General features: G+C 37.8%; 1 protein-coding gene across 2 annotated transcripts in view; it reads right to left on the reverse strand.

Moving 5' to 3' along the window:
- Positions 1-22434, reverse strand: part of MYO5B (myosin VB) — a 571959-nt gene that overhangs the window by 104145 nt on the left and 445380 nt on the right. For both annotated transcript variants that reach the window (XM_007486667.3, XM_007486668.3), the window contains exons 18-20: positions 13984-14095; positions 4953-5164; positions 1568-1724 (exon numbers count right to left, since the gene is read on the reverse strand). In XM_007486667.3, the coding sequence (XP_007486729.1) occupies positions 1568-1724; positions 4953-5164; positions 13984-14095 (481 nt within the window). The remainder of the gene's footprint in view (positions 1-1567; positions 1725-4952; positions 5165-13983; positions 14096-22434) is intronic.

The raw sequence follows: 22434 nt of genomic DNA on the forward strand, positions 1-22434 counted from the left end.
GTGCCAGAGAGTTTCCTTGCTAAATCACACCCCATTTTCAGTCTTATCTCTGTGATTTTAAGAGTTTAGTAGCTGCCTGACCCACAAACAAGTTTCAACAATGTAGTTAAGAAAGCTGCTGGAAGTTAAGTCTTTTATTTTCTTAAAAAATAAAAACCCTAAAAAAAAATCACAAAATAATCGCTTGGCATCTCCTAAGAGATCACTTAACCCAGTGCCCTCATTCATATATTAGAAAGGTGAAAAATTATCTAATTGGTGGCAGAAAGGAAAGTTGAACCCAGGTCTCTAGTCTCCTGTAATTATCTTTCCACCACTACAGTGCACTGGTTCCCCCACTCAGAGACAACCTAAGGCATCCCTTAAACCTTTCCTTCATCCCTGATAAATAAAATAAAATAGCACCACTTTGCCCCCTGAATATTCTGAATCCCTCTTTGCTATCTATCTATCTATCTATCTATCTATCTATCTATCTATCTATCTATCTATCTATCTATCTATCTATCTATCTATCTATCTATCTATCTATATTTTACAACACATATGGTTTCCCTTTCTAGGTAATATAAACCAAAGATCCAACTTGCCCACTGGGTTAGGCTCAGAGCAGAAGGCATCTATGATTATGTGTCTGGTGACCTGCTACTTACCTTGACCTTTCCTTAAGGTGTTCGTGATGGTCACTTATCTGGCACTACATTCAGTTCAGTTCTCTCAGTCACATCCCTCTCTTTGTGACTCGAATTGGGGTTTTCTTGGCAAAGATGCTGGAGTGGTTTGCCATTCCTTCTTCAACTCATTTTATATATGAGGAAACTGAGACTAAGTTAAGTAACTTGTCTAGGGTCACACAGCTAGTAGCTGAGGCTGGATTTGAACTCAGATCTTCCTGACTAGGTCTGGTGCTCTATCCACTTCAGCATCTACCTAGCTAAGGTAGTTGGCACTATCTGCCAAATTCTCACGTACCTCATGACTATCTTATTCTTTTAAGACATCATTTAGAATTGTCAACAATACCCAGGAATACTGTCCTTAGACACAGGAATCTCTCTAGGCTGCTTGGGTGAGAGGTGAGGGAATTCAATCAGTACTGCTCTATTGCAATTTTTAACTACATTATTAACAAACATATCAGTTTTCTCTCTCTTATTCTGTTTAGAATTAAACCTCAACTTATTTTTTACACGAGAGATTTATGCCAGCTTGGTGGTATAGTGGATAGAGTTTTGGATCTGGAGACTTGAAGATCTGAGTTCAAAGCCAGCCTCAGACATTTATTAGCTGTGTAATCCTGGGCAAGTCATTTAACCTTTGTCTGCCTCAGTTTCCTCAACTGTAAAATGGGGATAAAAACAGTACCTCTCACCCAAGGTTGTTGTAAAGATCATATGAGAGAATATTTCTAAAGCACAGCACGTAGCACATAGTATTCTCTGAACAGTTAAATTCCACCATAGAAATGTAATTAATCATTATATAATTCTCTTCTTACATTTCTCCCATTCCATCCTCCCAGCATTAGGGAATTGGGTGGATAGGGAAAGAGAAATCTTTCCAGTACCTGATGGTAGGCTCTCCGTACAAACATGCCTCGGGTGAAGGCTTGGATAGTGATGGTAGCCCAATAGATCCTTTTATAGGCTCGCCGGACCCTCTGCATTCGGTACTGTTTCTGGATGATAATGGCTGCCTTGGTTTTCCGCAGGCGCTCAGCCAATCTATAGAGTAAAGATGGATGGGCAAAGTCAGAGATATCACCCGTCTCATTGGAGCCCCCCAAGATATATCGCATTAGGAAGTCCCTGCTTTCCTAGAAAGCTTAACCAAACCCACTTGTCATTGTCATTGACTACAGCAAGGTTCTCAATGCTCTATTTAATTCCGCATAGCATCATTACTTACTTTAATTGTATCAATCTACCAATAGACATCAAGTGCCTACTATGTGCAAGGCTGAGAATTCAAAGGAAAGACAAAAAGAACCAGTCTCTGCTCTTGGGGAAGCAGTATACACACATATAAAGAAGGTAAGAAAAATGTAAATTCAAGGTAATTCCTGGGTGGGGGTGGCAAAAGAGGTTTTAACAGTTGGAGGGATCAGGACATACCACGTAGAGATGAAATCAGATGGCTCAGTTCCTTGAAATGAGCTTTATATACTTACCCCCTTCTACCTTTTCTCCCAATTTTGTCTTTTCGTAGCATTTATCATGGTATACGATCATTAAGTGTTCCATACTGTTCACTAATTTTTAAGCACCATATGTGTGATGTTTTTGAGTCCTACTGTGAGCTAGTGCCTTTATTTTTTTTAAACCCTTACCTTCCATCTTAGAATCAATACAGTGTATTGGTTCCAAGGCAGAAGAGTGGTAAGGGCTAGGCAATGGGGGTTAAGTGACTTGCCCAGGGTCACACAGCTAATGTCTGAGGCCAGATTTGAATTTAGGAAGAGAAGTCTTTCTGACCCCAGGTCTAATACTCCACTTAGTCACCTACCTGCCTAATGTAGTCAAAAGAAATGGTCAAAAAGCAGAGAAAATATGAAAAGTGATGAAACCATCAGGCGCCATCAGGGGAAGAATTCCATGGAATTCCAAAGAAGATTTAAAAGTAGAAAACTGTTGGCCAGAAGGAGGTCTGGTCACACTTTTCACTGGGAGAGGTAGTGAAAAAACCAAAGACAGAGATGTTAATCTTACCATATTCAGACAGTATGGGACACTGAAAAGAACAACAGATTTGCAATGCGCAGACATAGGTTCAAATTCTATCTCGGAACCCTCACTACCTATGGGACTACTAGCAAATCACTTGTCTTCAGTTTTCATTGTCTATAAAACAGAGGCAAAATATACTTGCATGATCTATCTACCCTACATTTAAATATTATGGAAATGCAGATGAGTAATATTTCCTTTTCGTATTCCTCCTACTCCTGTTTCCTTAGTGCTCAGAACAGTGCTTTGCACCTAGTAGGTACCCAGTATCCTTTGACTACTTGGCAGAGAATGTTGATGAATTTCTAAAGGCTTTTCCTAGATAAGATACCTTTTAATTTCATCACTCAAAGAGGAAAATTATGTAATGGAATGGTGGCACTATCCAGAGGGGATCTCTCAACTATCTGATAGAAAAAAACAAATATCAGCATGCTTCATTTTAGTTGTGTAAAAGACTTAATGATATACATGAGCAAAGTCAGGAATAATGCTCTGATTTTTTACTTCTAACTAATGCTGAATTAGGGATCCTTCCTTGCTTTCCACAGTCAAGGAGAAGAAGAAAGAAAGAGAAGGGAGAGAGAAGGAAGAGGAAATGAGAAAGGAGAGGAAAAGGGAGGGGGAAAGGGAAGATGGGAGAGGAAAAAAGAGAGGGAGGGAAGGAAAGGGGAGAAAGAGGAATGAGAAGGGAGATAGCACAAAGAGTCTGGGCAGCAATGCATAGTTTAAATGGTAAAAATTCTTATCGATTACTATTGCTTCTTGAAGGAAGTCCCTATTTAAAGGGTCATTGCTCTAGAATTAATATTCTCCAAATGTCTACTTTGGAGAAAGATCAAAATAGTCCATAAAGAGATCTTTTTCCTCCACTCTCAGGTTGTTATTGTTAGTGAATTACATGGACCTAATGATATTAATTAAAAGGAGAAATTTATTTTTTCTTAAGATGATTTATCTGTATAACATAAAGAACATTAACTAGAAATCAGAAAAATCTGTGGTCAAGTCCTAGTCCTACTATCATCTAATTGTACCAAATAAGTTATTTTGCCCTTTTCAGCCTCAGTGACTTCATCTGTACAGTAAGGAGATTAGATTGATGACCTCCATGTCCCTTCCCATTCTAATAGGGTTTGGTGAAATTTGGAATATGTAATTTATATATACTTCAAACACAATGATGAGTGTGGGAGATATCAGTGATAGAAAGCTGAGCCACTTTTTTTTTTTGCATTTAAAAAAATACAAGACTCTATTGAGATAAGAGGCTGATTATAATGCCAAAGCACAATAGAGCCCTTCAAAGTCTCACTAGAACATAAAGTATGAAGGGGAATATTGCAATAAGCAATAGATCTGGAGAGGTAGACTCATGGAGCTTTGGGGGAGTACTATGGTCAGGCCCTCTGTTTTGGGGTTATCATTTTGTTGTGTGAAGAATAGATTGGAGAGGGATACAACCTGGAGCCCAATTAGGAGGCTATTATAATAGTGGAGGTGAGAGGTAATGGGAGAATGAAGTAGGGTAGTCACCATACGATTGGAAGAGAAGGGATGTCTCTAACTCTCAGAACTATGATGCTCTGACCCCATGTATGATCAGAGATGCAGGGATAATAAAATGGCCCTGCTTATTTAGCTTTTTATAAATACAAAAACCATATCCACATCCTCATTTGATTCACATGTCAGCCCTATAAGATGGGAAGTACAAGAATCAAGAGTTCCATTTGAAAAAACTGTGACTATTTCACTGGTATCATGCTAGATCTCAGCCTCTAAGTACTGTGGACTTTTAGCTGGAGGAGGTAATTTTATGCACTGGGTGGTCGGGAGAAATTCACAGGAAAAAGTATGACAAGTTACTCTATAAGGAATCATATTTGGAATACAGGGGCCATTTCAAGGGAAATAAATGAAAGGGTGTTGCATCACCTAGATATAAAGACAGTAACAGGGACCTGCCTCCATGATGGGAATAAAGGATTGTGTTGGAAAGAAGAGGAATACCAAGCTGTGTAAGCAAAAGAGCCAGATTAGGGAAGGTCTTGAAAGTTGGGCAGAAGAATGTGGACCTGGCATGAATCCCTGTAGGATCAATCATAAGGAAGAGGAAAGATATGTGGTAAATTCGTTTGGCAGGGGTGTTCAGGATATCCTGGAGGGAGTGTTGTCGGTGTGTGTGGGAGAGAAAGGAGACAGACAGAAGGAAATATTGCTTACCGGCGTGCAAGGTGGCCCCGCGTGTACCTCTGCAGGGTTAGGGTGGCCCCTCGCAACCTGCGATACTTCACTTTCTGTAGCCAGCCCCTCACAGTCTTCTGGATCATGATGGTGGCTGCTCGGAACTTGTCAGCCCGTAGTTTCTCCAGGTATGCTACCTGGCCTGCCCGGAAAAAGATTTTGGTGCGGCCAAACTGGAATTTGTCTGGGTCCTTTGAGAAGCAGGGAGGAAGGTGGTTTATTATAAGCAAGGCTGAAGAGCAATATTCACAGAGCACCTAGAACAGAGTTCTTAATCAGGGGCCCATAGAACCATTCCCTGCCTGGATCTCTGGATAGATTTTGGGGGTTCTGTGAACTTAAAAACTTTTTTTGATAACTATTATTTTAATATAATTGGTTTTCCTTATAATCCTGAGCATTTGTTTTATATTTATGAGAAGAGGTTCAGAGGATTCAGAAAGTCAGAGGTCTATGACATGAAAATGTTAACATACAAGCTTACTTTCTTTTCTACACAGAAACACTATATCAAATTTTATTTTATTTTTTCTTTATAAGTCTATTATTTATCTTTGACATCATTTCTAAAAATTTTAGTCCTGAAGTTATTTCTTTCTCCAATCATTGAAAAGACAAGAAATATGATATCAATTATACATGTGAAATTATGCAAAACATTTCCCTATTAGCAAGGCTGCAAAAGAAAATAAAGTGAGAAATTATACTTTGGTCTTCATTCAGAGGATCTCAGTCCTCTCTCTGTAGACAGAGAAGCATTTTTCATTATGGGTCCTTTAGAATTGTCTTGGATTATTGTATTGACCAGAATAGCTAAATCTTCACAGTTGATCATCACTACAATATTGCAGTTACTATGAAAAATGTTCTTCTGGTTTTGCTTACTTCACTTTGCATCAGTTCATATAATTCTTCTCAGGTTTTTCTGAAACCATTCTACTCAACATTTTATGTGGCACAACTGCATTCCATCACAATCATATAACACAATTTGTTTAATCATTCCACAGTTGATGGGCATCTCCTTTCCAATTCTTTGCCAACACAAAAAGAACTTCTATAAGTATTTTGTACATATAGGTTCTTTTACTTTTTCCTTGACTTCTTTGGGGTATAGACACAGCAGTGATATTGCAAAGGACTAAGCACTGTTTAATACTTTCTCAAATTTTAGGAATCCTTCATTTTTCTAGACACATTCAAGATTTCACATAGATATTCTGAAATGATAGCTAATCCAAAAATAATTTTTATTTGGCTTTGAAAGAGACACAATTATTTTTGGCTACATGCCTATCTTTCTAATTACATTTAAACTTATCCCAGCTAATGGAGGGAGAGAGGCAATCCAAAAGTATGCTCAGAAGCTGAAGAAGAGTAATTCTATGATTAATCATTTGGCTGAGGATAATTCACATATTGGATAAGTAAGACACAGATAATTAAGGCTTAATTATAAACAAAATTTTTTTATTTTAAATTTCTTAGTATGTAGTAAATGAGAAGAGTCCAGGGGTCTAAGACAAACATATACCTCTATTCATAGGACATTTGATGCTGATAAGGAAAGAACTTATAATCAACTTGAGTCATCGCTGTTCCTATTAAGGCTAAAAGGAGATATGTAGGAAACTTGGCCACATAAACGTTAAGTCACTGGACTAGGGGAAACTCGAGCTTTCAACTGGCTGAGATGATAAAGTGTAGTGGAAAAAAACCCACTGAGTTTGGAGACAAAGGATCTGGGTTCAAATCTGGCTCTGCCATTAAGTATTTATGTGATTTTGGGCAAGTTACGTGATCACTCTGGGCCTCAGTTTCCCATGAAAAATGAAAAGGTTGGCATAGATGACCTCTAAAATTCATTCAAGGTCTGAAATCTATAATCATATGACTCGTATGTTTCTGCTGCCCAGTTCTACTGAAGTGGTATACTTCTAGAGGATGGTATTTGTTTTTATGCATGATATGAAAAATGCTATATTTGTGTTGTGTGATTTTGGCCCACTTGTTAATGGTCTGCTAAGCATGTCCAGTCAGTGTGTGAAGAGATGATAATTCAGGCTCCATTACAGAAGAAATATGGAGCTAACTTCCTTCTTAGCTTCCTTGCTTACTTCCTTTCCCTCCAAGGTTTCCAATCATCTGCTCCTTATTCCTGCCCACTTCTCCTGAGGGAGGGACTCAACATAACCCATATCCAGACACAAAAGTGAGAAAGAGGAAATATAAGAAATGTGCTCCAATTTAACTAGCTTGTTTCTACAGAAGAATGGGAATGGCTCTTTGATCCTGAGAGACCTGGGGAGGAAGATTTTTTTTTTTTTAATATACTAGCTCCTAGGAAAGAAACCCATTGTTGTTCAGCCATGGCTCACTGTTCATTATCCCATTTGGGGTTTTCTTAGCAAAGATACTGGAGTGGTTTGCCATTTCTTTCTCCTCATTTTATAGATAAGGAAACTGGGGAAACAGGATTAAGTGACTTGTCCGGGGACACAACTAATAAGTGTCTGAGACCAAATTTAAACTCAGGAAGACAAGTCTTCTTGACATCAGGCTCAGTACCCTATGTATTGCACCACCTAGATGCTCCAGGCAAGAGGCACCCATTCACTAAGTATGAACTAAACTGAATGGAAACGAAATCCTGATGGGAGAGTCCATTAAGAATCTCAACTCCATAATTTCATTGGACTTCAAGTTGATAAGCATCTTAGAAACTTCTTGGAGTAGTTTTTTTTTTTTACAAGTTTCCCCATAACTACTTTCCCAATCTTATCATCTACTACTCACCTATCCCAAACTTCTGCACTAGTCAAATTGGTGCCTTCATTAATTCGTGTTAATTCCCACAAGCATTTTCATAACTTCCAGAAAGTTTTCCTTGCTTGATGACTTTACCCTATTGGGAGGCCACTACTCTAATTTACAGCCTTTGCTATGGGTGGTTCATGCTACTCTGTGAGATGCTTACTCTAGAATCATAGGATTTCAGAGCTGCAATGGTCATTAACAATCATCTAGTTTAACTCAATTAATTTATAGAGGAAATAAACTGAGGTCCAGAGAGATGATATAAACATCCCAAATCACAGAACTAAATGACTGAGTTGAGGCAAGAATTTAGAGCTTACTTCTTCCAGGTATATGGCTTTAAAAAAAAAAGGACACTCTTATATTATGATCTTGCTGTTTAATTTATAAAGTGTATCTTGTCCTATACACAATAAGTAGTTAAAATTTGAGTAACACCTGCCATCTTGAATATTTTGGACTATATTTTAAAGCAAAGATATAAGGAAAGCAGTTAAGCAGTTTCTTCACAATATATATTGTTTCTGTAGCCAGAGAATTTAATTTTATTACATTGCAAATTCCTTGACCATACTCATAAAATCAGATAATAGTTTTAGGTTCAGAAAGGCCTTTAAAAGTCACTGAGTCCAAACCACCATTTGCAGATGAGGAAATGGACATGGAAAGATTTAGTGACTGAGGCAGGGATGGCCAAGGTCACACAAAAAGTAAATTTCTTAGACAAACTCTGAATGAAGATATTTTTCTTCAAGTCCACTATGCAATCTATGTGGTGTGGTCTCCCCTACAAATCTTCAGCTCTACTATGGTGTCTAGTACAAGGAAGATTTTCAGTAAATATTTGTTGAATAAATGAAGGAACCAAAATTCAGGCTTGAAAGGAAAGGAAAAAAAAATGTGGACTTTGGACATCTTCCAAGTACCATTTCATTCTCCCCAGATCCCCTCCTCCACAAAAATCCTCTTATATAGGCCATTCTTGGTTTATAAACACTCATTGTGTTGTTGTTTTTTTTCTCAATAGGAAAGAGACAATAAATTTAAAAGATTCCTTTCAGCTCCTGGGTTGCTTCATAATGCATATGGCCATTAAGAGTCTACCATTCAGCCAACCCATCATGTTTACTGCCATTTCTCTACTAATCATTCCGTGGTATAATGTGCTTAATGCTTAGGTTGGGATGGAGACAGGGGGCAGGCAGGGGCTGTCCCATTGTGATGAAGGGCTCTGCTGAGGCAGGCAGTAGAACTGGTTATGGAAGGATAAAGGAGAAAAAGAACACAAAGGATAATAGAATCCAAATTCTGAAGCGAACTTTCTAAGGTCTAAACCTCAGTTTCCTTTTGAGAAAGAATGAGCTATGGGATGCAACTGGGTACACGGTGGCTTTTCTCTGCTTGGCTAAAATAATAATTCCATGTCATGTGATGTTGTATTTATCTCAGACAACTCTATTCATTTGTTCATTCATACTGAGGATCTACTCTGTACAAGAGACTGCTAGGTCCTCTAGGTGATAGAAAATGCATTTTAAATGATCCTTAATGAGGTCATAATTTAGAAGCAATGACACAACAACACACCAAAGATAATACACAGCTATGTATGTACTCTTTGATTGGTACAAACTAGGGGACATATGAATGTAAAGATGGGAAGAGGCAAACACTCCTGACCTGGGTGATCAGGGAAGACTTCATGGAGAAATGAACAATTAAGCTGGGTTTTGAAGGATGGCTCAGATTTAGTCAGAGGTGAAAATGTTCCAGATTGGTGGGGACTGGTTTGGTGTGGGCGGAGTGTTGGTAGAAAGTACTGAGCTAATTATTTTGTTTGTGACTCTTCAAATATGGGGGAGACCTAGCGAGAGATCTCCTTTCTCCAACTCAGAAAGATGGGTATTCTGTAATTTAGGGTCTAAGAGCCCACAAAAGGGGGCACTGGGAGGTTAAATGATTTTCAGAGTCAGAAGGCCAGTCAATGTGTGCTGGACAAAAGGACTTAAAACTCAGATCTTTGTGACTCCAAAGCTGGCTTTGTATTCACTATGTCATAGTACTTCTTAAATAAGCTGATAAGGATGTATTAAAAAAAACAATTTCCAAGCTTTGTCATGGGGATCAATCCATATATGAATCTAATCTCCTAAACCTTCTATACCTACAGTTCTGGACAATAATAAATTGATGTTCAAAATGATAAACTCGAAGCCCTATAAATCCCATCATTAAAGAGAGATTACATTCTCTTCAAGTTACCATTAGGTTCTGATGTATTTGATATCCTTGGAGAATGAAGGATTCCACATTCACATTAATGAAATTTCTAGATAATGGAAGCATTATTCTTTAAACACCAATACGTTTTGTTTTTTTAATGACTTTGGATCAAAAGTTTATTTTTAAAAAGCACAAAATCCTCTACCTTTCTATATAGAATTTGCTCTACATAGCTTAACCTTCTTTCCTTTTTCTTTTTCTCCTCAGCACTTAGAATAGTGCCTGGCATATAATAAATGCTTATTCATTCCCTTTCACTCTCTGTTCCTCATTTCCTTCCTTCTTTCCTTTACTGTTCCCTCTCTTTTCCTCCATTAAAACATGAGCTAAGGGCAAGAATCATGTTTTCCCCTTTTCTTTGCATTCACTGTCTAGAACACAGTGAAAATAAATACTGGTGGAGTGATTCTCCCAATGAGTCAAGGCCATCATAAGAAAATCAATTATGATAATAGGCTGTTATACAAGAATGCCCACAGGGCCACTTTAAGGACCGTTTCTTCTTTTGTTAAATGGCTTTTTTTCACTAAAAACTTTCATAGTTTTTTAAAAAAAACACTTTTATAGAAATTGTGTCTCCACCTTGCACTCTTGGCCATCATTCCTTATTAGTATTAATCTGTCTTTCCTGCTCTTAACTTATTGACTATATTACATAGATGGCTGAGTGAGTAGAGGCTTAAAAGTAGCTTTTGGCAGAGTAAGGGGCATGTGATTCACCACAATTCTTATCTTCTTTATTCAATGACCATTCACTCATTTCCCACTTATTCCATATGGATTAGGTAACTGGAAGTCTGACTTGTGGACAAATGGGTTGTGACTACATTGTCCATACTAGTGATAGCAAACCTTTTATAGGCAGAGTGCTGGGCCCTGCTCCCACCCCCCTTACCCCAAAGGGGAGGGAGGAAGCACTCCCATTGGACTGCTGGGCAGAGAGGGGTGGGAGGTGTGAAAAAAATGTCATCAGGCACATGGAGAGGGGGAAGGGAGCAGCTCCACCCTAGTCTCTCTGCCTTTCTAATAATGAACTCTGGGTGGGGTGGGGAGTTGTGGAGGAGGGCAACCATGTGCCCATAGAGTGTGTTCTGTGTGCCATCTTTGGCATCTGTGCCATAGGTTTGCCATCACTGTCTATACTGAGGTATAAAAGTGAATTCATGTATTAAAGAATCATTTTTAGGGGGCAGCTGGGTGGCTCAATGGATTGAGAGCCAGGCCTAGAGATGGGAGGTCCTAGGTTCAAATCTGGCCTGATACTTCCTAGCTGTGTGACCCTGGGCAAATCATTTAACCCTCACTCACTAGCCCTTACCACTTTTCTGCCTTGAAACTAACACACAATATTGATTCTAAGACTGAAGGTAAGGATTTTTAAAAAAACATAAAAAAAACCAAAACATTTGTATCATCAGAGCAAAAACGGATTATTTCTTTAATCTTTAGTCATACAAACTGAGATTTAACTGCATCATAGTGCTATCTAGGGGTAGGCGTGCCTTAAGGCTCTGTTCTAGGCATGTCTTCTCAGTGATCTCTTCAGCTTTCATGTGGTCAGTCATCAAGCCAGTAAGCTTTTCTCAATCATCCACTCTCTGACAGGCCCTGCTAAGCTCTGGGGGCTCCAAAAAAAAAACCCACAACAAAGGAACAAAAAACAATACCTGCTTTTGAATAGCTCATATACTAATGGAGAAGCAACATGCAGACAACTTATGTGTAATAGTGGGATAGACAGAAGGGGCTTTAAAATGTTAGGACCAGGAAACCAGCTGCTGGAGGGGTCTGATTTCTGTATAGCCACTTCCTCCTTCCTCCACTAAGGCTAGACAACCTTAATGGAGTCTGGATCTGACCAAAAGTGAGTCAACCCCTCCCAATTTTATTCTTTGACTTTGAAATCCTCCCTTCTATTACAAAATTTAGAGACAGTCTTCTGTAAACTAAAATGGCTAATTTATTTCTTGGGAAAAGAAAGATATGGAGAGAGGGGGTAGAGGGTGGAGGGACCAAGGAAACTCTGATGACTGCTCTCTAATGGCTACTTTTAGATGGTAAGATCAAATTGTCTTTCAAGGGTGAAATGGTAATCCACGGTGATCTTCAGTAAGAGGGCAAAAACACTTTTCTCCAGCACAGCCAGGTAGAAAGGGGTATTAGAAAAGCAACTCTCCTTCCTAGCTCTTGTCAGAGTCTGGTGAGAGAGCAAGTGAATGAGTGAGTGGGAGAGTGACCAGACTCAGCTCTGGCCAACAGTTTTCTCCTCCTTTGAATCTTCCAATAGAATTCTCAATTCTCCCTTCCCCCACCACTGCATGTTTCATCTATCTCTCCTGGGTCCATCTTCATTAAATCTCATATTTTTCTCTGCTTTTGACCATTTCTCTTTGACTACATATGTACACACAAGGTAGAGATAGGGTATTGGAGATAATATCTGAGATAATTGCACTAAGGAATATTGGAAAAGGCTTTTTTTGCAGAATGTCGGACAATAGCTAGGAATTGAAGAAGGAAGCCAGGAAGGCAGGAGTCAGAGGCGAAGCAGGAAAGAATTATCATCTTTGTACTCATCACATCTAGATCTATACAGTCAGCCCTAGTCACACATCACCAATTGCCTTCTAAGCATCTCCATCTACACATCCTATAGGATTATCAAACACAACATGTCTATAACAGCACTGATAATCTTGTCTCCTAAACTCAGCCCTAAATTCAAAATTCTTTAGTTCTGCTTAGAGTGCCATAATCCTAGTCTTTCAGGTTAATAATCTTGAAGACAAGACATCTTCAGTTCTTTCCCTCACTTTTCATTTGCAACCAGTCAACAAGTTTTATTGATTCTAGTTCCACCTATATGCACTGAGACAAAATTATGATAAAGACTTCATCATTTCTTGGGCCAACTTGGTGGTAGAGAACTAATTCTAGAGACAGGAGGTCCTAGGTTCAAATCTGACCTCAGGTATTTTGTAGTTGTGTGACCCTTGGCAAATCATAAAACCCCAATTACCTAGCCCTTACTGCTCTTCTGCCTTGAAACTGTTACTTCATCTTGATTCTAAGACAAAAGATAAGGATTTTAATAATAACAGTAAAAAAATAAAGACTAGCACTTCTTGTTCAGATTATTGAAATAGTCTTCTATTTGGATTCCTGGCTTCCAGTCTCCCCTCTTCCTAAAGTATTATCCTGTCCATGTCATTCCCTCATTTGCAAGATTTGAGTCTCTCTATTGGTTCCAGAATAAAATACACAGCTTGAACTAGAAGGCTCTTAATAATGTGGTTCCAGACTTATTTCACATTACTCCCCTTGACATACTCTATCCAGCCACCTGACCTATCTCCTGTTCCCTGAAGTTGACACTCCTTCTTCTGCCACTATACCTTTTGCACAGGCTGAGAGTCCTATGCCTGGAATATACATTCTCCTCACTCATTCCTCCAATAGCTAGATTCTTTTTTATTTTGTTTTTCTTATATCTATTTCCATATTATTCATTTTTGCAATAGAACAATCTTTTAAAACCAAAACCTCCAATCATATATCCATATACACAAATGATTGGTCATTTGTTTTTCTTCTGTGTTTCTACTCCCACAGTTCTTTCCAATAGCTAGTTTCAATCAAACTCATGTGCCCTTTTTTAGGCAGCATTTTTACACCTTCCTCATTGTAAGTATTCTTTCTCTTCCAAATATCCTCTATAGGCCTAATTCTTTGCAAGGCATCCTCCCAATGACAATCCTACACCCACATGTCACACCTTATGAGCTCCTTGAAAACAGACTATTTTTTTTTTTGTGATTTGTTTTATATCACTAAGTACAGTGCCTTGAATCCAGCAGATACTTAACAAATGCTTCTTGGATTGTGTTTAAGTCATTGTTCCTAAACTCACCTTGATGAGGTTCTCCAGGACATTTTTACAGATAGCCTTTTTGTCAGTGTTAGAGAGCTCTCTCTTTTTAATGAGCACTCTGTATCTGTTGAAGAAGTCATGATAGGTCCACCTAGAGAGAAAGCAAAATTGGCATTAGTGACAGTGTCTGCCAAACTTTGAATGGTTGCTAGGAACCTTTAAAGAACTCACATTTCTACAGCATGTCAAGTTTTACAATTTTTTTTTTTGCCTTAGGAAAAACTGTGAGGTAGGTAGTACAAGTATCATCATTACCATTTAATAGATGAGAAAATAGAGGCTTACAAAGGTCAAATGAACTTGCTTTATGTCATACAAGTATGAGAGTTAAAACTCAAACCCAGGTCTTCTCAGATCAGTGCTCTTTCCATTAGGTTATATTGAATGTGAAGGGCTTGAATGGGCTCTTCAAAACACAACAGTATTCAGCAGGGTCAATTACTTCCTAGGAGTTCTTAGCCAGACATCTGAGCCATTGCTCTTGGCCTCTCCATGACTAAAATGTCCCTCACTTATCTTCTTGAGGAACCAACAATGATATCCTTAGTATCCTTCTCTCTAAATCTGACTTCTGATCTTCTTAGGGCCATTTGGCTGGGTGTTATGAGTCTGCTTCAATGTTTTTGGTTGACTGTAGCCTTTCCACTGCTCACCTCTATGATCTTCAGGTAAAACCCTTCTATCCTAGGATTCCCATCATGTGAAGGCTGTGGATGAACTAGGATGATATTCCTTGGGGATAAATGCAATGTACTTATTTTTCAGAGGTCAGTACATTAAAAGGTCAAACCATATATCCTTTCTCCCACACATGCACACACATCCACACTGACCCATACTGTTTCTCAAAAGATGAGAGACCTTCTAAATGTGTGCAAAATACAGAGCTTTGGACGAGGGATTTCTAAAAAGCTTTCTGCTTGGGGAGGTATCTGTTTATTAATTGAACAGAATGAATGTAGTATGAAGGGGACAGAAGGCTTTCATTTCTCTCTTCTGCTTCTCCTCCTGTCTGACTACTCTTTCTCAGGCTCCATGACTGGCTCATAATCTGTACCATGCCCTCTAACTGTACATATTCCCAGTGTCCCTGTCCTAGGTCTTCTTTCCCCTCCTGAACTCTCCTCTCTTTTCCTTTCTTCTTCTCCATCCACATTTTCTGTTGGTAACATCATCAACTCCCATGGCTTTAACTATGACTTCTATGTTCATCTCTAAGCACATGATGCACAGATCAATCAGTTTATTTTTCTATTTATTAATCTATCTAGTCCTGATGTCTTAGTTTTTATCCCTGTATCACCAATTGCCTATTAGACCTTTCAAACTGTAGGTACCAGAGAGAGGCATCTTAAACTCAAGATGTCCCAGACTAGTCATTATTTTCCCCTACAAACTCTCCCCTCTTCAAGATCCATATTTGTTTTGAAGACTCTACCATTCTTTTAGTATTCTATGCCCATAGCTTCAGCATTAACTTGAACTCTACTTTCTTTTAACCTATTATATCCAATCAGTGGGCAATTTTTGTCACTTGTTCATTCACATCTCTCAATCTGTCCTCTTCTCTCCACATAGCTACAATCTTAGTTCAGGACCTCATCACGTTTCTGCTAAATTCCTGCAATAGCTTCCTATTTAGTTTTCCTGTGTCTCCCACCATTCTGGTCCATCCTACACACTGCTGCCATAGTAATTTTCCTTAAGTGCTGATCTGATCTTGCAATTTCTCTACTCAATCAGCTGCGATAGGGTTGCCTATTACCTCTAGAATAACCACATAAACTCCTCGATTTAGCTTTTAAAGCTCTTTATGACCTGGTCCCAATCTTTCCAGCCTAATGGATATTTCCAATCTTTCTGTAGTCTTCAATCCAGTCATGCTGGGCCTTTCTTCTCTCTCTCCTTTTCTAGTATGTTTTCTCTCCTTATTTCTGCCTCATTGAGGTCCTCTCTTCTAATTGCAAGAGAGAATTCCAGCTCCCCTACTCCAATTTATTCTTTGCACAGCTGCCAAAACAATATTTCTCAAATATAATCTTTATCATATCAGTTCCTCATTTATGAGGTTTCAGTGAGTTATGTGTCAAGTTCAATCTCTAATTAATGGATGGTGATAAATACTTCAGGGCTGGAACACTGTTTAGAAGCCTTTAGATCACATGTCATCGGTAAGCAACTACTTAATCTACCAATGTAAAAGACCTTTCCTGAATATATTTCACTTCTGCAGAAGGTAAAAGGAAAGAAAGGAAATCTTCAGACTCCATCCCATATAACTTTCTACCCTGGTTATCTCCATGCCATCCATTCTGCCTTGGCTTTATTTAGACCATGAGATCTCCTAACACTATTCGCTGAGTGACTTAATCTACTCAGTTTTTAAATCACTGCCTTATTTGACTGGTATGTTAGTAAGTACCAATGTATGCGACCCATTGTAATTAAGTCAGCCCCAGACCATTCTTGACATCTCATCCCACCATCTACCTGGTCCATCTTCTTGACATTTATCTGCTCTATATACAGTATTTAAATTAATACTACCATTGTTCCTAGACAAGATACCATGGCTCCACTAATGATCCTTGTGACTTCCCAAATCAAAACAACCCTTCATGGATTAGCCATCATACTTTATGTGTGTGGTCTCTGCATTAGAATATTAGCTCTTTGAGGACAGAGACTCTTATTTTTTGTATTTGTGCCCCCAGAACTTAACACAACACTTAGCATATCATACGTGTTTAATAAATGTTTTATTTATTTATTCATTCACTGATTAGGGAAGTATAAAAAATAAATGTCCATATTTGGTAGGATCCCTTAACCTTTAGCTCAATTTCTAAGAATGAGAATGGAGATGAAATCTCCCAAAGGAATGTTCCTTTACTTTTTGTTCAGTAGGGATCTTTTGTAGCCTTACTGTGCTGGCACAGGGGCTATTCAGGGGTCTAAAGGCTTTCCTAGCAAATGGATCAATTTGGTATATTCAATACCAAGGTAGTAGGGTTTTAGGGGTGATCCTGGGGATGGATTATATAACTTTCCTGTAAGAAAAAATCTAAAAAAATTGAAAAAAGTTAATTACTAGCAGGACAGTTACCAGGAGATGAATTTTTACAAAGATCTACTAAGTATGGTGGGGCTGTCTATGCACTATATCAGAAGAGGGAGTACTCACATTCATGAAACTAGGATCCTTAAAACACAAAAACAAGAACTTTTGATAAATTAAGTTGACTGAATTTAACCTGAATTTACCCTTTGCCTAGCATGGTTCTGATGTGATTTGCTATTGGTATATATTTTTCTGAAGGCAAGAGACATTTTGTTTTCATCTTTATAGTCTTGATATTTATCTTGGTGCCTGGCATATATTAGAAGCTTAATAAATGTATACTGAATGATTTCCTGGACCTGAGTGGGAATTTTTTGAAGTCTTAGGATAACGTGAACTAGGAGGATGGTGAAGAAGACAGGAATTAACCAGGGAACCCAAGTACTACCTTAGAGTTGCCTGGGAAATGGCACTGATTGCCCATAAGTAGGATACCCCAAATAAACAGTAACCACTACTTACCACTCTGCTAAGCTGTTACCAGATTTCAAACTTACCCCACTGATTTATTGACTTATGGAACTGAGTTATGTCAGAAACAGAAGACTTTTCAATAGAAAACAGCATGAGTCCTTAGCTCACCCAAATGCCACTTTAATTATGTCAGGCATATCTGTTAAATATCTAGAGGATTTCTAAGCTCTGACCTGGGACTTGAGTGACTCAAAACTGAATTCTTTAGGGATTAGGCAGGCTAGAGTTGATAGGCTCCTGACTCAGGGATACATTTTGCTTTTAATGCATGCAAATATAACTGAATTCTTTCCAGACTATTTTTCAATGCATCCTTCTTCTACCTCCTACAGTCTCCTAGGTACCATGGTTCCAGGATAGTGTTGCTACCTCACAGGTCTATGAAGATTCTTTTGAATTTTAAATGTGTAATTTTGCCATCTCACTGACCCCACCCTTAATCCTCCAGTAGGACTTCTGGGCCTCAGAGAAACAAATAAGTTTTCCAATTTGTGTGGCATTCAGTCCACTCTACAAACAAACTATTTATATTGTCAGAGAACAAGAGTAGAACCAGAATTGGAGCTTTTGAAGACACATTAGGTGAAAATTTTACAGGGAGTACTATAGTCTACAAACCAATGTTATAAATGTTGCAAATGGACAAGGGGCTTTCAAACAACATTACAATAGGATCTCATGACTTTAAGGTAATTTCATGGCTTTTGTCAACCTTATCTCTGAAACAAAAGTCCATCTTTTGAACACCAATACTCTTTCAGTGAAGTTATATCATTTCCAGTCATAGACTGGTACTCTTGCCAAGGATGCAGGGTCAAGGATCATCTAAAAGTAAAAATACTTAGCATCTTTTATACTGCGGACCTTTTGGGCAGTCTGGTGAAGCCCATGAGCCCAGCTTTAGAATGATGCTTTTAAATAACTCAAGCAAATACCAAACGGTTAGTGAAAATAAAGATGTAGGGTTCTTTTCCAATCCAAGTTCAAGAACCACCTGAAAGGACTGGGCATTCCAGACTAAAAATCCCCGATCTTAATTGTAATGGGAATAAGCACAGTGGGTGTAAGCAGGCTGCCAAGATGTAACAATGAAGAATTTTGTGAGGGGAAAGAGATGTGAAGGATGTCATCAGAGATATATATGATGAAGGAAAAAAGTAATGTTGTGAGACTGAGGGATTGTCAGTAGAAACCTATGTACTCCATTGGTGTGCTTACATTGTAAAGAGAATGAAAGCAAACTTCCTAACACAATGGGTTGATCCCCCAGTGGCATATTTTTGGAGAACAAGGGAATAAGCATTTTTATTGCACCTACTATCTGCCAGGAACTGTACTAAGCAGCTTACAAAAATTATTTCATTTAAGTCTAATAACAAACAGCTCTGTGGGGTAGGTGCTGTTATTATCCCCGTTTTATAGTTGAGGAAACAGAGACTGATAGAGGTCAGGTGACTTGTCCAAGATCATTCAGCTAATAAGTGCCTGTGGCTTGGATCTGAATTAAAATCTTCCTGACTCAAGGTCCATTGCTCTGTTACTCTGCCTAGCTACTTCTAGGGCAAGAGTTGAACAGAACAGGCAGGCAAAGATGGGCAGTTATCTTCACTGCCTTTTGAAAAGAATATTAAAATAAGTAAAATCACAGACAATTGGCTTATGGTGACACTGTATCAATTTTTTTTTGACAGTCTCAGGGGTGTGAAACCTGTAGAGAAATCTATGAAAGCTAAATTTATTTTTTGGGGGGGTGGGGGGACCATTCATTTGCATTTGCTTTCAATGATGAAGTTCAAGTGATTACTTGTTTTTAAATCAAAGGGTCTTTTTAAAAGAAGAGGTAAAAAGTGGATTTTTTTTTTTAAGGATAGAATTTCTCAAGAATCTCTTCAGGTTTGGCAGTGACCCACTGAAGCAATTTTTCATACTTCATAAAAGGCTAAGGTATATTTTAAAAATATCTTTAACAAACTTAACATGCCACATGTCTTTCTTTTGATGAAATCACTTGTTTTACTCAATTTGCAAATACCAATGTGTTCACTACATCCCAATACAATTATTTAATTCATCATGGAATCACACTTTTATCACATTGGATATTAAACATTCCTTTGACAAATTTTATTTTCTACATCCTACAGACTTTTTTTCTTTTTCTTATTATCAATTTTAACAAATACCGAATAAAAGAGCATTTCCATATACAAAGCAAACAGAAAAGAGAGGACAACTGTAAATCTATTATGTATGGCTTGCTTTTACTTTTAAGTTTATAAATAATTCAATATGTAACTTTCAAAGATGTCCTGCTTATCTGTGTTTCCTTCTGGTTTCCTTCTGTTCAATCACGGAACATTTAAAACCATGCTAGTACTCCTAGTTCAAAAGTCTTTCTTTATTCTTGGTAGGTCTGCTAAAATGGTCTTGCTTTGGATTATTTATGTGAGACTTGGATGAACAGAGCTAGAGTCTGGAGCTATTTCCTAACCAAAAAAGTTAAAGAATATTTCCAGTGAAGTTTGAGATAGTCTAAGAAAATAAGAAGTGGGAACTGGAAAGGGATTTAACATTGTTTTCCTTAAAGTATGACACTGTCCCCCAACAATACCAAAGCCCCCTATAACTAATATAGATATATAGTCACTGTTGAGACCATATGGTATAATAGTTAAAATGCTAGTCTTATAGCCATTTAGAAATAAGTTCAAATTTCACCTCCGACACTATTTATATTGGCCTGGTCACATCTGAGCTTTATCATTTTCCTCAGTAAAAAGGGAGGTTGGACTAGATACCCTTTAATATCTCTTCCAACTATAAATTTATAATCCTATGAGGTTCCATGATGATGCTAAATGCACACGAAAGGGGAAAAGCCTATAAATGGGGAAACACCTGTGATATTCCAATTATGCTTTTAATGTTTGGAAAACCAAGTGGCTGAACCAATGACAGCCAATTCTGTTTGCCAAATGGCAGTTGGGGCTGAAGCTGCCCGAACTAGAAGCCTAGGTGAGCAGGGAACTGAGCCAAATGTCAAAGAATTCTGGAAGCAGTGGTGTCCTTTGTTCCTAGCAACAGAGAAGCAATAATGGAAGAGAGGCACCAACCTACCAGGTTATGGAGCTCATTAGACATTGTGCTCTAACAGGAAAATAGCAGCAGTGTCGAGAACTCTGAAGATCTCCAAAAAGATGAACATAGGTGCTGCTCATAAGCAAGAAAGTTTAGTACTCCAGAGACAATCTTGTTTTGATTGCATGTTCATCCTTCACCAGACATGAATTTGCCATCTATACAGAAAATCACCTAAAGTTCTGAGAAATTCCTAGGACATAAATGTTTGGAGATAAGTTGCCTCCATCACTGACCCTCTGGGTTATTTTGGTTGAGTTATTCCAGCCTTAATTTAACCCTGGATTTCTTAATTTGTAAAAGGAGTAAGTTAGGCAGTCCGGCAGAAAATAGGTAAAGATCAACATCTTACACCATATACCAAGACCAGTGCTAACATCACAAACAAATTAGAGGTGCATGGAAGAAATTACATGTCATATCTATGGATAGGTGAAGATTTCATAATGAAACAAGAGATAGAAAGGTTCATAAAAGGTAAAATGGACAGTTTTGATTACATAAAATAGCAAAATTTTTGCACAAACAAAATCAATACATCTAGAGTGAGACAAAAAACAGGAAATTAGGGAAAATACATTTTGTAGCAAAGTCCTCTGATAAGGTCTCATTTCTATGTTAAACAGGGAATTGATTCATATTTATAAGAATAAAGCTCTTTCTCAATTGACAAGTGGTAAAAGATATGAATAAATAATTTTCAGAAGAAGAAATTTAAACTATCAATAGCCAAATGAAAAACCGCTCTAAATCATGATTAGAGAAATGCACATTAAAATAACTCTGAGGTATCACTCTAAAGAGATAAAAGAAATCATTTTTACAAAAATATTTAGAGTGCTAATTTTGCAGTGGCTAAGAATTAGAAACTGATGGGTACCTAACTGCTGTGGGAATGGCCAAACAAATTATAGCATATGAATATGAAGAAATACTATGGACATACTATGACATAAAGGGGATGCTTTATGAGAAAGCTTGGAAGACTCATATTAACTGATGCAAAGTAAAATGAACAGATCCAAATCAATTTATACAATAACAATCTGTAAAAACAAACAACTTTGAAAGACTGAGGAACTTTGAGTAATGCAATGACTAATAACAATCTGAAAGGCCTCAGAGTGCAGAGAGACATATTTTACTTTTGGACCTGACTGGTGTGAAATTTTGCCCAATTATACATTTGTTTAAAACCCTTACTTTTTGCCTTAGTAACTAAGTAACTAAGATAGAAGGGCAAAGGCTAGGCAAATAGACTTAAACAACTTGTTTAAGGGTTATACAGCTTAACTAAACATTTTAAAAATGAAATTTAATTTTTCTTGTTTCATTTGTAATTGGGATGGAGTGGGAGAAGGCATACCTAAAGTAAAATAAAATTAAAATAAAGGACAATTGATCAAGTTTTAAAAAAGGAGAGAGTTGGACTGAATTATCTCTAAGGTCAATACCCGCTATAGAGATACTAATTTTATGAATATTAACCTCCATCAAGCAGGTCAGGAAAATCTCTATGCTGTTTAGATTCTGTCTAGACAGAATTTGAAAGGGTGAAACTATACTGTCTGATCATTTAGCTTTCAACAGGTAATGACTGATTTCAATATGATACTAGGACTAGGTCTTCAAGTTGGTAGGGATGATAAGATTTTTCCCTTAAGGTAAATAATCCAATGAACATAACAGATGTCTTG

Source organism: Monodelphis domestica, chromosome 3 (assembly GCF_027887165.1).
Source record: "Monodelphis domestica isolate mMonDom1 chromosome 3, mMonDom1.pri, whole genome shotgun sequence".
NCBI lineage: Eukaryota > Metazoa > Chordata > Mammalia > Didelphimorphia > Didelphidae > Monodelphis > Monodelphis domestica.